We start from the raw sequence: 15,611 nt of genomic DNA, 5'->3' as shown, positions 1-15,611 counted from the left end.
GAGTGGCATCTGTCAAACGAGGTGTGGGTGGGAGAGAGCTGGTGCTGGCCACCTGATTCACCAAAAAAGAAAACAATTGATTTACTCAGCTTTTGTTTCAGTTGGGCATTAGGGTGCGAGCATGATGATTATGAAAGTACATTTCCTTTGCACTTCTGCCAGCACTTTCTTATGGAAAAATACACCCACTCTGCTGGTAGCAAGGAAGCAGCATAGAGTAGAATTATGTGAAAGCAAAACTGAGTTCAGTTTGACTGAAAGACAGGATGTAGTGGTTTAATCAAATGGAGAGCTTTGCTATGAGAAATTGAGTTATTCCACACTAGAATTTACTTGTTTTCTTTTTTAATATTTGACATGGATAGTCAAGAAGTGGAATTCTATCCAGGTGTATCACTGCTGTGTCAGATCCATGGATTCAGTTCCATTTAAGAATTGCCTCTTCCTCCTTTAAAACATACTTGTTTCCAGGTTTGTTGTTTTCTGGTTTGTTGTTTTCTCTTGGAATTGTCAAAAGTGACAACTTTTTATCATTTATGAAATGTTTTCTGTAGGGTTTAACTTCCCCATGAATTTTTTTTTAGGAAATAGCCTTCATCAATTACTGCAGAACAAGAAAAGCTGCATCTCTCCTTAAATTGAAAGAGTCAAAGTGGACTCTATGAACGCAGGGAGAGGTGTCTTAAAACTGAAAAAACATATCTGGTTTATCCTTTGCTGGAAATCTATTCAGAAGACTGCCAAGTGCACACACTGAAGAGGGGGGAACTGCTGTAACCTCCTCTGTGATGTTAGGGAAGCAGCGTGATGCCCTGCCATTGCACTGCCCTTGTCTGCTGGAGGTGTGAAATAACTGTCTGAGCAGAAGAATGGAAATTAACAGATGATAAATATATTTTGACACAGATGAGTTGTGTTATTCAGAGGAGGAAAATTGTAGGCATTCAGGAAATATAGTGAAGCAGTCAAAACTCAGAAGTTTGTGAAGCATATTTAGATGTCAGTATCTCTGACAAGTCTCAATAGCTCACACTTGCTGAAAATTAAAAAGGGGAGGTTTGTTGGACACATTTGGGTCAGGACTCAGAGTTAACTAGATTTAATTAGTCTTTTCTAGCTTGGTAGTGCAGACAGCAGTAGCTGTACCAATAGTGAAATGCTGTGGATTGACACAAACTGTACAAATAGAGTCCAACCAAGATAAACTCGCTTCACCTTTTCATGCATGTGTTGGTGTGCCCTCAGGTGTAAAGTTCCTTCTTTGGGCTACCAGATTGTTCCTACAAATGACTCTTCTTTCATTATTAACTTAATTGAATAACCAAGATGTCTTGAGGAATATGTAGACCTCTGAATTATAAACATCTTTTTGCCAAGTGAAATGTACAGCAGTTACATTTCAGAGAATGCCATTGAACTTTATCAGGCCACATATTCATTCCAGGCCAAAATCTATGAAAACTGTGAAAACTTATGGGTTCCTTTGGAGAAAAGATTATTCAGAGTGTATTATACAGACCTTCACTGGCAAAACAATAACAAAAATAAATTTTGATAATATTGCTATTAAAGATATATTGATTTTTAAGGGGGAAAGAGTGTTTTTCAAGGATGATATTGTGGGGGAGAGAATTCTTAAAATTAATCTCTTTCTGTTTTGGGGGTGAGTGATGGTGTTTCTCTCACCTTCCCCAATCCCCCTTCTCCTGAGTTCCAGGCACTTAACTTTTCATGGAGGAGTTTGACTCCTCTTCAGCTTAACCTTTGTTCGTAGAAATTCCTTATAAGAAATACTGATTTTTTTTTTTTTTCTACTGATGTGAGTCAAAGTATCTCTGATTTAGAGAGGATTCCTTCTTTTCTGTATCAGAGAGAGTAAGAACAGAGCAGCTGAAGAAAAGTCTTGCTTGCATTGTGAAATCCGACATAATTTAGCATGTGAAATGTTGGATGTCATTTTTCCCCACATATTGCATGGCAAACCTGAGGTGCTCAAGAGACCTCCCACTAGGCCATGAGTGGGGAGACTATTTATCTTGCATATTGACCTTGGCAGGGCCTGAAGTGAAACTCTTACACTCAGGAGACAAACAGTTTTATAATGCTGAGTGAAAAAAAGCTTCAAGTGCTGTTATCAGGCTATGCTGAATTCATCTGAGTGAGGTTTCCTTCGGATGATGGCACTTTACCAGTCAGGAGGGTACTGCAAGGGTCAAGTCTTTTTTTGTCTTTCTTTTTTTTAATAATCTTTGCACATTAAAAATACCTTAAAGAAGAGATGAGAAGACTGGTTTGGGGATTTTTATCTGGTAAAGCAAATGGCATGACAGGTGGGATTCCCCTGAAAAAGGCCTCCTTGTTCATACAGCATCTAGTGTAAGATCTCTCATGGATCACAGTGGCAGAGTATAAAAAAATTAATTATTGTAATTATTAATTATTGTAGCATCACCTATCCAGGCACTACTGTCTTTCCAAAAGCAATCTTTCTCTTGGAGTGACACAGGATTTTCTCCATCAAATCTTTAGATGTTTTCTAGTCTGAGAGCCCAGTGCCTCCTCTCCTGACACGTTGTGTCATCAGTTTAACATCAGCACAAAGGTGGTGTGAAATACACCCTGACCCATAGCTGGACTCCTGGCATTCGGAGCAGGCTGATGTTAGCAGCAGAGCAGTGATGGATTGCATGGCAGGAAGAGCAGCCTGGAGGCATTGCTAGGAGGCAGTAATCTAGGGCTGCTATCAGGCTCTGGGACCTCAAAATATCCCAGAACTGTCATGCAGGAAGCCTGGTTGCCTGGCTACTCATTGCACAGTCTGTAACCTTCTGTTGTTTTATTCAGCAGGGTTGGTGATACAGTTAACTTCTTTTTTTTTTTTTAATAAAATGACACTGTAGTGGAAATCTGGGACATGTAGAATTTTCCCAGCAAAGAGACAGAATACTGGTGGTGCTGGTGGTTTACCATTATGTATTATTTATCATTTATTTCTTGATCATTTTTTCTTCTCTTTGTAGCAGTCCCTGCATCTGAGAGCAACATCAACAGTGGCAAAGTGAGTGAGAAGTTCAATTAACCACAAGAGATCAAAAGAGCTGCAGACCTCAACTTTGGCCAGGTGATTAAGATACAACCTGAACTGTAAAAAGATATTTTGGGTGGTCTTCAAGAGGAGGAGCTTCAAATTAGGTAAAACAAACCTTCTGGCTGGAGGTCAGGAAAAGTACTGCAGCGTGATCCCTCCATCCTCTGTTAACATCAGGTACCCCTGGAGGTGCCAGGCTCTGCCCAGTTGTGCCAGGCACAGAAGAGGGGTTCACTGGGGCATTCAAAGCACACCAGGCAAGGCAATAAGGCAGATACTGTTTTGGAGGGGTTCTGCAGGAGAGGGGGGACAAGTAGGATGTGCTATTAGGCTGTACAAACTTCGCTTTCTGTGATTTTTGGCTTAGAGCAGGGTGGGTGTGTGTACGCCCTCCACATGGTATTTTTTAACTAGCTCATGTTATGTTTCTTTGAACCCTTTTTAAATGTCAGGAGACTGAAGGCTGTTGTTAAAAGAAGCAGAGCCTGACAACCTGTTGAGGATTTGCACCTGTGAAATGGGGAGAACCTGGCACTAGGGGAGGTCTTTCCTTCTTAGGTAGTGTCTGCTGCCTCAGAATCCTCTAGGGACAGATTTGGGAGGTCCTGCTTTCCAGCACTGACCAGCCTTGGCAATACTTCTCAAGTGTTTGTCCTTCTTACATGTGTTACCTGGATGCATAAATAGGTATATGTTTTTTTTCATATATGCATATATAAAATATATATCTTGTTCCTACTATATAAATAACTGTGTAGTATGGGAATTGACTGCCTGCTAGAGGCATGCTCAACTTCTTATCTGTTCCACTTCGTTGAAGTTTCGTCAGAGGAGGTTGAAAGTTGATTTTATTTTTTTTTTTAATTTTCAGTGTCTTTGAGAACAAATAAAGAGGCTAGAAATGCAGATAAATCTCTGGCATTATTGCAAGAAATATTGACTGGAAGGAAAAAATTACTTTTTTTTCATGGAATTCAGCTTTTTTTTGTTGAAGTCTTTTTCCTGTTTGCTTTCTGAAACTAGGAAGAAGTTGTTGATAATTTTTTGTTTGTTTTTTTTCTAGGTAGAAATTGTTGATAACCTTTTGTTTGTTGTTTTCTCATCCAGCAATTATTAGAATTTGGCTTTAGGGAGCTCTTCAACCCACCACCAGTTTTTTTCCTTAACTTTGACATGGAAGAAACAAAGTAAAATTTGTGATTCTGACATACGTGAGAATGGAATATAATTTCTGACTAAATGAATGATGGTGGAATTGGTGGGCCAGAATATCAGCTGATGATAAAAGAGCACAGTGTGAACTAAAACCTTTATTACCGATTTGCTGTGACTGTACTTTCCCAGTGTGGCAGTAACACTCAGCTGTGCTGTGCTGTCTCTGCAGTGTGAGCCCCTGGAGGGAGGTGACATGGGTGGGCTGTACTGATGGGTGAAGCTCTGACCTGCAGGTGTCTCACAGTATCTTGTGTTCATCTCCTCCCTAGGACACAGGTGGGCACACTGAGAAGAGAGAAAAGAGCATTAACAGGCAGGGTAAAAATTCTGAATTTCGAAATCTGCCATTACCAGCTGTGGGACTCATTGTGTGTCAGTAACTTGGGTTTTGACTTGAAAGAGGCTTTTGTCTAAGGGTGTGGTGGCAGTAGCAGGAGGAGTGTGACAAGATGCAAACCAGAGCCTTGAGGGGTTGCCTCAGAGCTTGCCACATCTTGTGGCCTCACAAACATTGCTGAGGGAAGCAGCAGGGGTGACACATGCCTGCAGACCTGCTCTGGCAGGTAGAGAACATGGCAAGAGGCAATCCCTTCTTCATAAGGGTATGTTGCACTATCCTTTCTCTTGCCTCAGGCAGCAAAATCTGATTTCAGCATTAGGAGGTGGCCTGGAACACGTAAAAGGATGGGAAAAAAAGAAATTAGGTCAGGAGCTGGGAGCAAAAGGTTGATTGCTTGGAGTGCTCTACCCTGGCATGGACCATGGGCAAGCAGGAATAAATTGTGGGTATGCATAGAAAATAATGCTTACTGAGGAGTTTAATTGAGAGTTCAGACGATGAAATCAGGAAAAAGAGATATTTTTCCTAATTTTAATCTTTGTTTATATTTACATAGACTTAGAAAAAATGTTCTGCATTTTATACCAGAGAACAAATACACAGAAGAGAGAACATCTAAGTGCCCCGTGTCTTTGCCTGCTATTTTAACAAGAGGTCCTCACACTGATATGGATTTGTATCATCATTTGCTAAGGATTCTGTGCTTTTATAAAACTACTAGCTAGGTCACAAACTCCTTTTACCTGTCATCTCCTGGATGAAGGAAATTATATGATTGTTGAAATGATTGTTAAATGGCTGATGTTGGTGCACCTTGGCCAATTTAAAATAGTAATCTTACTTGTTTTAGGGTATTAAGAGTGTTATTACATGGATGGGCAACAGTTCTTCACTTGGGTTTGGTTCACTGTTTTTGTTTGCTGAAACACTGGCGAAAGATACAAGGTTTTATTATCTTTTTTTAGTATGCAGAAGGCCCAAACTGCAACATTCAGGATATGGACTTTTCAAAAATGTGATGGAGTCTTAGGGCAGGAACTAAGTTGGTTTCCTGCCAGATCTGAGCTGCTGCCTGGGGAAAACAAGCAATAGAGGAAAGGCTACAAAGAGAATAATTTTTTTTTCTTTTGACAGCTGGCTAATCTATCTGAATTTGGAAGGTCATTGTCAGAAGGCATAGAAGGAGTAATAATAGTAAAGTGTGTTTCAGAGAATGCCCTGCTGCTTTATGGCTATTAGGAAAATACCACAGGAATTAATTTTTAAAAATAGCTCAGCATTACAGGCACAAGGGGTGTGACTGAGGCGGCAGGAAAATGTTCTAGCTTCTTTGTTCCTAAAGTCAAAAAATTCCTGTTTGCTTAATATTTATCTCGATAAGTAAATTGGCCTCTCGTGCCAGAGAAAACAGTGTTTGGGTTCAGCAAGTCCTGAGGCAAAGAAACTTTATTATTGTTTGGGCAGGATCTGGAAAATGCTGCCAGGTGCAGTTCTTGATACCCAACTTCAATGTTCCTTGTAGATGAGGAAGCCTAAACTTAAAAGTATGCAGCTGAGGAGAAAGGCTTTGATAGCCTGTTTTTCATCAAAAGCTCAAGACCACAGCAGCAGCAGAGAGCTGGAAGATGAAGAGAAAAAAGTTGAGGTCTTGGAACAAACTGGAGGATAAAGTGCTTTTGGAGAAACTCTGGAAGCTTTGTGAGGAGGAGGAAGAGGAAAAGTGAGTGTGGGGGGGTGAGAGATAGAGAAGGTGGGAAGCTGTACCCCCACATGCTGTGCTGTGGTGAACACACAGCTCCAAAGCCCACACACACTTCCCCTGGACAAGGTAAGAAACACTTCAGCTCTGAGTTGGCAGCCCTGGCTGCTTGCTGCTTTATCAAAGCCTTAGTCATGCTTAGAAGCAGCACCAGTGCCCACTCTCCTGCTGTCAGTCCAGTGTACCCTCAGCATCCCCGGCTCCTGGGGCTGCCCTGGCACTGTGGTGTGGGCAGGGCAGGCCTGATGGGCTGTGCAAATTCAGGTGGCTGTGCTTCATGGACTGCCCAGCTGGGAAGGCTCAAATGGGAACTCTTCCAGTTTGATTTGTAGAGCCTTGGTTTGAGTCTGTTCATACCTGGAGGCTCCAGCCCTCACTGGGGCAGTAGTGGCAGGACTGGGGATTGGGTCCTGCCAAGAGTCAGAGCCTCAACTGGGGCTGGTAATGAGCAGCTCAGCCTCTCCACCAGCCCAAAGGGTTCAAGTGACTGGAACTAGAGGAGGCATTTTACAGGTGAGAGTATTTCAAGGGTAATGTTTATACAAATGCTGGCAGCTCTGTTGAAGAGCTTTTGATAGGTTGATGTCACTGTGGGCTAGACTGGAAGCTCTGCAGCAAAGTAGTAGTGTCCTGAAATGTGAGGCTGCAAGAGCTCTCCCTTTGCCTTGTCCTCGTGCTGGTTTGTATTGGTGCAAATGCAGCATTTTAAAAGTCTTTGAATGTTGGCAGTGTTCTTTTAATTGAAGAATCTACTCTGAAGTCCTTACAGTGGTCTGCATATGAGATAGGAATGACATGTTGTACCTAGGTGGGAAGAAAAACAGCTGTGGTGCAGGGTAGAATGTGACAGAGAAGGGAGGGATGTTGCATTTCAATTCTTTGACATGGGCAAAAGAAATTGTTCATTTTCAGATACATGAAAAATAGGATTTTAAACAATATTTCTTACTTTAAGTAGAAACTCTATTTACAGCATCCTCTTTGAACTGCTGCTTGGATGTTTGTTTCTGGAGAATGTGCAGTGAGTTTCCCAACTGCTTGGCAAGGGCAGGGGCCGGTTAAAAATTAACTAGAAGCTGAGGTAAATCACATACAAATAGCCCAGGGAGTGTGGTGAATTCATCAGTGTCTGATGTACTTGCTTGTCTCACAGCTGCCCAAGTTCCTCTGTAAAGTGTTTTGGGTTTCTTGGCTTTGACATGACCTGTCCAGCAGGAGAGAATGTCAGATGTATTTCTTTGAGCAGCATTTTAATATCTCACCTGACTCTGGTGATGAAAAAGGGATGAGTAAAAAAGGTCCAGGCTTCTGCTAGTCGAAGACCTGTTAATAAAGTTTCTCCCCTTCAATAATGCTGGACAGCAGAAGCTTTTAATTGTGTTACTGCTCTGAACTAGCTGCTGTTGCAGGTTAGGCTGGTTGACCTGAGTCTCTGTGGCTCAGTGTCAAGAGGACAGCATGTGGCAGGAGAATTTGTGAGTTCAAGTGAATGGCACTTGCGTACTCTGGGTGCACAATATGAGCATTTGCTTCCTTCTTGAATCTGTCCTGTGGGTGAGTTTACTCACCTTTCTTACAGCAGTATGAAAAGGGTGTGGAGAGGTGCACAAAGAACATTTCTACTCATCCTTTGAATGTGTTCACGGTGCTCACAAGGAGCCTGGCACTCTCAGGGGATGGTGGACAAGGCTTGAGACCACTGGAGCAGCCTGTGCCTGTTCTGCTGCAGCTCTGTGCAGTTCCCTTATGAGTGCAGGATGTTTCTCTTCCCCAAAGGGGAGTTGTTGTCACTGAAACATGAAGCAGGGGTTGTCTGTATTGAGTGTCAGGACAGAGCCATCATTCCAAGGATATTTTTAATAGCAAGGCTTGAAAATCCCCCTCACATAATATTTTGCATGCAGCAGGATTACCTTGTAGTTGCTGTTGGCAGCCTGATATGGTTTGGAGATGCTGTGTTCCCAGGCTGTTCCAGGCAGACTGGCTGTTGGAAAACTCACAAGTCTTTGTCAGTTCAGGGCCAGAAATGGAGTCCAGCTGTTCTGCAGTTGTGAACTGCTGAGTGCAAGTTGCAGGATTTCTTGCATTCCTCATCTGCACCTCCTGTAGTTTCATGTGTAGCTGCTTCTTGCAGTGTCACAGTTCCAATCTGTCTGCTGCATGCTCAGGGTATTGCCTTCTTTGGGGGGATGTGTGTGGTTTGTTACCTGCAGACTCAGATGCAGTTGCAGCACGTGGGATTTCAGCTGGAGCAGCAAGTGCAGACCATGGTCCCTAGAGACAGAATGGGTGTCCTCTGGTGAGGGTCTCTCTTTAGGGAGAAATCAGACTTCCATATCAGGGAATGAGAAGCTCCTTACCTTCATTAGAGCACATGGAAGTTTGAATTTGTCCAGAGCTGATACCTCTGGCAAAGCTTGAAAGAAAAATGAAGCGAGTTCCACGCATTAGGGATCACCTGCTCACAGCCAGCCACAGGGAGAGGTAGTCATCATTTGTGTTTGCTGCAATGCCAAGCACACTCTTTGGATGAAGTGGTACCCTGGGAGGGGATGGCTTAATGAAAGATGAAGATGAAGAGTTATGAAGAACTTGTGTGAGAAGTTGTGGACTCTAGCTTTGTGGCCAAGCTGTAGTTGAATCCTTAAAATTCCCATCTACCTCTCTAAGTGCCAGTGTAATCTGATCAAAGGCCATATGGTGATGAAGGCATTCCTTGATGTACCATGTACTTTCTCTGCCTGTTTTTTGTATTAATGTAATACTTTTCCAAGCCTGTCACATATCTTTATTTGGCAAGCAAGTTACTCAAAAAAAACCTGGCAGAGCAGTTCACAGTGAATTTCATAGTGAGTGTGCCAGGGCTGTTTGCTAATACACAGATGAGCTGCCAGAATGCTGAGGTCTCCTAACCCTGCACAAAACTGCCTGATGTACCTTGTGAGTAATTAAACATCACTCAGTTCTAAGAGGCAACCTTCAGTAGTAGACTTCACCCAACTATAATGTCTTTAAAATCAGGATGGAACCAGTGGCATATGTCAGGAGAGTGAATTAATTGCTCACAGGTTAATGACCCCTCTAACTATGCAGTTCCTGATTCCTGTGTAAATTGATGTGCACCATAGAGTTGTGGACCTTATTACCAGTGAGCAGTTCCAGTGGCTTCAAACCCTGTCTATTCACAAACAGCTAAAGGAATCCCCTAAACTATTAGCAGTAATCATGCATGTTTGAGAGAGAACATTCAACTCTGGGACATGAAACTGAAGAGCTCCAACAACTTTTCTCCTCCAACTGATCCAAGAAATTGAGGTAAGATAGCAACATTCTTTGAGCCAGCTCAGAAATTCAGAGAGATGAAAGTCAGTGTCTCTCTTGGACACCCCTCTGAATCCCCTTAATCAATTTCTTGCAGTTATTTTCCTAATTTAAAACATAACAGGCACTGGTCACAACTTATTTAGATCTCTACTCATATTGTGCTGGATGCCAGGATGGTCTTTGCTAAGGATTCTGGTGGTGTCATCACCAGCTGAGGTGGCACACATTACATGAGCTCCCAAACAAGGAGCTTTGTCTTTCCAGGTGTTTGCCAAACTCAAAATGAATACATCAAGAGTATTCAGGATGAGTCTGAAATGAGAACATGGGAAATGCATGGCAAGTAAAACCTAGGAGAAAAGTGTGACAGAGGACTATTCCTGGCCTGAAAAGAAGGTAAAAATTCAAAGTATTAAGTTAAAAAAAATTACTGGGACAGTGCTGTAGTAACTTGTGGTCAGAGGAAAGCAGGATTTGGCTGTGTCACAGAGAGAAGCATCCTTATCTTTTGTGCCAGATGGATCTTGGCTTCCTTGCTCAAACACTGAATAAAGCTTTGGAAGAGGTGTCATACAAGTGCACAAGGAGAATTGTTAAGAGCAGAGCCACTAGAATGTGATTTGATTCATTTAGGACTTACAATCCTGAAAACTTAGGTGGGGCTGGTTTCTGAAATCTAGAGGTGGTTCAGTCTGTTGGTCTATTGAAGGCTTTATGCTCCCCAATGCTCTTTGGTCTGTTGGTGTTTTAAACAAATGGAGCATTACAGACATTCCAAGTGCATTTCCTCATGTATCACTAGGCCTGCTGTAGGTGAGGTCTGAGAAAGGAATCTCCTCAAACTTTGGAAGTTAATGAAGTAATGATCTTTCAAATAATTACTGAAACTTACCACTAAAATGTTTTGCATTTCTTTCTAAAGTTGCAGGTTTACACCAACGCGTTGTTCAACTTCTTTTTTTTGTTTTTAATTGATGTGAAAAATCTGAAGTCATAAAACACTGTGTGACTACAGGATGTCAGGATAAAACAACAGGTAAGAAAGTGTTTTAAACACTAGGCAAACTTCAATAATTTGGTGTTTGAAAGGTAGATCTATATAAACAAAAATTTTCTTCGTATTTAACTGGACCTCACTTGCTAATTAATTAATAACTCTTGTATGTGTAACATTCACAATTAAAATCTTAAAGACAGCTATAGCTTCTTGTTGCAAATTTTTAAAGGCAGATTGAACAGCTTTCAAGGTGAGTGTCACAATGAATTGCTAAAATCAAGAGACTATGGATCAAGCTCTCTTTCTGCTAAATACTGTGCTTCATTTGTAAGGAGAAATAACTTCTAGTGGGGTTTATATGGAGACCCCTGGCACATGGGTTGGAGGCAGCTGCTACTGTGGCAGCTTTTCTGCAGCAGAACAGAGCAGGATGATGGAGGGTGCTGTCATAAATGTTCTTCTGTTTAGGGTTGTCTTCTTATGACTATCTGAGTCTTATGAGGGCAGTTATTGTAATGTCCAACTATGGTAAAACCAATGTTGACCTCCAAATCTCAGGTGAGTTATTGAAGAAAACCTAGGGAAGCTTTTCTTCAGAATTAATTGGCTTCACTAAAAGGACTCACTAGTGATTTAGTGTCATGATTCGGATGAGAGATGAAAGCATTGTATAGAATGGAATCTAGAACCAAAAATCTTGTCTTGGTCCCTTCCATTCTGCTGATTTTGATGTCAGCAAATTCAAAAATGCACACTCTGCCTGTCCCAGTACCTGTCATTTTTAAAGAACCTTATTTTCAGTCTCTTTGGGGAAAAGAGTTGAACATGTCTTTTAAGAACATTCAATTATAAACTGGCAAGAGGTTTAACATGAAAATATTTATCAAATGTTTATTTAGTGGAATTTCTTCTGCTTAAGTATCTAAGCAGGAATTTCTATTACCTGTTTACTAAATCCAAAACTATAATCTACTTCATAGAAGAACCTCAGGCCATATTTCCATCCCTTTCTTGAGGGTCATATGGAAAGGGCATCCTGGCTGAGGTGTGTGGCTGGAAGGAGCTGCCTGAAAAGCACCTGGAGAGCAAGAACTGGAGAAGGATCCTCACAACAGAACCTCTGGGTCACCTCACCTTGTCTGTTCAAAAGGTGGAGAGAAAAACAACACCCAGAGTCACAGCACAACCAGCTTGGGAGGTGATTGACCTACAGCCACAGCAGCTCCCCCAGAGCTCAAACACACTGCTGAACTCCTGTCTCAGCCTGCAGCTGTCACAAGGCTTGACAAGGCCATGTTTTATTGTAGCAGTGAAATGCACTGATGAAACAGAGGCCTGAATTGCCCCCCTGTCACCTGAGTTATCGCTGTCTACTTCTTGAATTAATCTGAATTAATTCAGATTCTGGGTTCTAGGGACCATAGGAACCATTGTACAAATGGCAGAAAACTCTGACAGTCTTGCAGCAATAGGGGGTTTCATTTTAACCAGGGAATCTTAATCCCAGAAAGTTGTAGTAATATGATGAACCAGACTAAAATGTGTTAATCTGATATTCCTTGGCATCTAACAGCAGTTTGTGCCACTTGAATCAGAGTGAGGAATGTTGGTAGCTGCTCCTTCTTGTAAAATGGACATCTAATATTGCAGAAGCTCTTAAATTACTTGTGAGACTTTTCTTAAAGTTAGGTTGAAAACTGTCATTCTTCCTTCTGAACAATAAATATAGTGGTCTCTTCCTATTATAGTGAAATGTATTTTGATTTTTGAAACTGGTAATAAGAGCTGTTTCACTCTGGTATTGTCATCTTTTGTTTCATTTCACTGCAATGAAAATTGAGACTTTCAATCTAGAAATGAAAACAAGATTCCAAATCCGTAGCAAGTAACAGTCTCTTTTACTGATTATTTAAAATAAGGACAAGGTATTTCAACTATTCACAGATATTTCTGACATATCACAAAGTGATATAAGAGAAAAAGATCACAATCATATTTGAAGCAAAACAGTTTAAAATTTAATGTTTACAAACACATTGCTTTTTTCCTTTTCAAAATGTTTGCTGATACAGTTTTGCAGGAGGCTCTCTGTTTGGTCACATACATTTCTGCTATAGACACCGTGCTTTGTCCTAGGGGATGAATGGGAAAAAAAATGTTCAGACTGGTACTTTGTCAGAAACAGGGATTTGAAATATGATGTCTACTGGTCTTGCAAATTTGCATCTGTGAACTTTGTACAAGACTGAACATGCTATGCAGCTGACATTTATTTTACACTGTATTTAAGTATTCAAAAGAACTGAGATCTATTTCGTTTTGGTTTTTTTTTTAAAGCTTTAAGGCTGTACCACTAACATTTTGCCAATCTCTTGTCATTTTCTTAAATGCTGCAATCATTTTGTCAATTTTAGAACTGCTAGCAGTCAGGATGATGCCCACGTGAAACATACCAAACCAAACAGAGTAATTGCCTGGGAACCTGTGTACCAGCACATGCATGATACATAACTATAAAATTAGTCCAAAGTTTTGATAAATACTTAGTTCCCACCAGAGCTAATAGTTGTTCTAGAGAATGAAATGCTTGTTATATACAGAAGGTTGGGCGGAGTATGGACATTTGACAAAGGCCACTTGAGGCATTTCACGTTGGGAATTGTTTGCGCAGTGTTAATGCAGCTGCCCTTTTCCCTCCTGCGCAGGCTTGTGTCGCCTGTGGGAGGGGATCATTCCTGGCAGTGTCAAGGGGCTGAGCCTTGCAAGATCCAAGTTCATCTTCTCCTGGCTGCTCAGTCTCCAGCTGAACCAGGAGCTTCTTGTAGGATTGGGAGGCCCTTTAGGGCTTGCTTGTGATCTCGATGCAAATTGTAGAGCGTTTTCAGATGCCAGTTTCCATCAGGTGAGCATTTGGTCTTTCGCCTTCAGGATGTTACAACATGAAAAACTGCACCAGCGTTTTTCAATGAGCACCATTAATTGACTTTGATAATTTGGCATGAGCAGCAGTATTGAAGAAGATGCTGAACTCCTGTCTTGTACAAAAATAAAGTACAGCTGCCAATTACCCTGCAACTAAAGCCTGTAAATACTAAAAACATAAATATGTTAACCATACACATATACACAAAACACAGCCGTAGCAATATTACAGGATGCAATGCCTACTCTCTATAACTGGTTTTGGTTAATACAGAAGCAACAGCAAAATAAATGCTATTTCATATATGAAAAACCTTTCTTCAAAGGTCAGTGGGAGTAAGCCAAAGTTCAGGTCCAGGCTTTCACTAATCCAATGTGACTCACACAAATTAATCCATGAACGATAGCACTATGGGATGAGAACGGCTGTCAGTTAACACTGGAACTTTGAGGTGGAGCTTTCTTTTGCTACCATTTGTAATTAATTTTCCCTTTTTCACAAGTCCTCTTTCTGTGAGCATTCACCAGACTTAACAGGGGACACAGTTATTACATATAAAATATGATTTAGAGGTAAGGATTAATAAAAAGAACCAGCCCAAGACTGGATTTCCTCAATCCTGGGAGGTGCTCTCCATGTATTTAAGGGAAATTTCCGTGAGATTGCACTTTGCAGACTACTAAGAAGTTGTTGCTCTCCCACTTTTTCTTCTTTTCTATGCAGTTCTGTTTCAAAGTTTGGTAGGAATTGCAGGAGAAGGGCAAGAGGAGATGACTGCTGGTGCATTGGCTAATGCTCTTCAGAGCAGCGTCCTCTCCTCAAGACCACATCATCTAGTCCAATATCCCCAGTTCTTCCTTTCCCTTTCTCACCTCTGAAAATTACCTAGAAAGAGAAATAGACAAATTTGAGTGGGGGATAAAAAAAAAACCAAAAAAAAAACCCCAAAAAAACCCAAAAAAACCCCGAGAGATAATTAATTAAAAAGTATGAGAAGGATTCTGGTCTTCATTCAAATTCTCCTCAGGTTTCCAGCAGGCCCCTCCAAAATCCCTGCCATTTAGTTGGGTTTAGGTTTTAATTAGCTAGAAAATAAAACTTCCACATTTCTTCCCGATTTCCCTTTGGCAGAGACCTTCCCTGCTTAATTGTTTTCCCTCACTTTCTGCTATTTGGATAGGTGTCCCAGTGGTTCAGGTCAGCTCGGCATGAGGCAGCTCCCATCTGTGGTGTGATGGATGGCAGCCCATTCTGACAGCTATGGCATGGGGGTCAGGAGGGGCAGGGGTCAGTGCAAAGGGGGACTGCCAGAAGTGATAAATTTAGGGGGAAAAAGGTAAGACTATAGCAGCTATACTGTTCACCTGTTACAGATGTCCTCGTTCTCAGTCTGATGCTCATTTACAGCTAACAAAGTCAGGTGTCTTTGCTACTGTTGCTGAGGTAAATTTTCTAGAAAAGTATCTGCAGTAATTACAGACTTAATATTCATTTTAGAGCTAGACACTGTGTATGCATGTCTTGTAGCCTGCTCCCATCATGAACATTATGCGTGAGCTTTACAGAGCCCCTGATATTTAAGACGGAGTAAAACAGGCCCTGAAATACCCAAGCCACCTCTTCAGATCTGAAATAAAAACTACCTTCAGAGGTTGAAGAATAACATTGAGCTTTTGATACTAGTTAATCACACAACGTTTCTAAAATTTCCAGGTATTAAAAGATTCTCTGTGGCACTTCAGGCAGCTTCCTTTGATTGCACTAAACCATTTTGTGTTATGGGCATTGTTAGGTCATCATTCACCTCCTTGGCCTGATCAGCTGCAGGGATGCTAAAGGGCATAAAAACACATGTGATTGCATGTGTAATCTCCCTGCATTACCAAAAATTACTTATTTTCAGTATCCACTAACCACAGGGGATGATTCTTCCTATCTCATGGCACTGTGTGATTCAAAGCATTA

At 41.3% G+C, this 15,611-nt stretch overlaps 1 protein-coding gene and 1 long non-coding RNA gene across 8 annotated transcripts in view; one reads left to right on the top strand and one right to left on the bottom strand.

Annotated features, from left to right (window-relative positions):
* The first annotated feature begins 2,773 nt into the window (after nucleotides 1-2,773).
* On the top strand, nucleotides 2,774-12,934 carry LOC107202905. 5 transcript variants are annotated; one of them, XR_004496916.1, is made up of 5 exons: nucleotides 2,774-2,848; nucleotides 3,021-3,121; nucleotides 9,531-10,122; nucleotides 10,649-10,762; nucleotides 11,704-12,934. It is a non-coding gene; the product is annotated as an uncharacterized LOC107202905 (long non-coding RNA). The 5 variants fall into 5 exon arrangements; XR_004496914.1 differs by lacking the exons at nucleotides 2,774-2,848; nucleotides 3,021-3,121 and adding an exon at nucleotides 4,227-6,471 and having other exon boundaries at nucleotides 9,496-10,122; XR_004496915.1 differs by lacking the exons at nucleotides 2,774-2,848; nucleotides 3,021-3,121 and adding an exon at nucleotides 4,228-6,471.
* The window catches only part of NPNT (nephronectin), a 48,649-nt gene continuing 45,638 nt past the window's right edge, over nucleotides 12,601-15,611 (bottom strand). For all 3 annotated transcript variants that reach the window (XM_015623943.3, XM_015623945.3, XM_015623944.3), the window contains one exon: nucleotides 12,601-14,531. In XM_015623943.3, coding sequence (XP_015479429.1) covers nucleotides 14,436-14,531 — 96 coding nt within the window. In that variant the 3' untranslated portion in view covers nucleotides 12,601-14,435. The remainder of the gene's footprint in view (nucleotides 14,532-15,611) is intronic.

The sequence above is a fragment of the Parus major genome, chromosome 4, assembly GCF_001522545.3.
Source record: "Parus major isolate Abel chromosome 4, Parus_major1.1, whole genome shotgun sequence".
NCBI classification, from domain to species: Eukaryota; Metazoa; Chordata; class Aves; order Passeriformes; family Paridae; genus Parus; species Parus major.
Note: the sequence above shows the minus strand (reverse complement) of the source record. Positions and strands in the feature narration are given on the sequence as shown.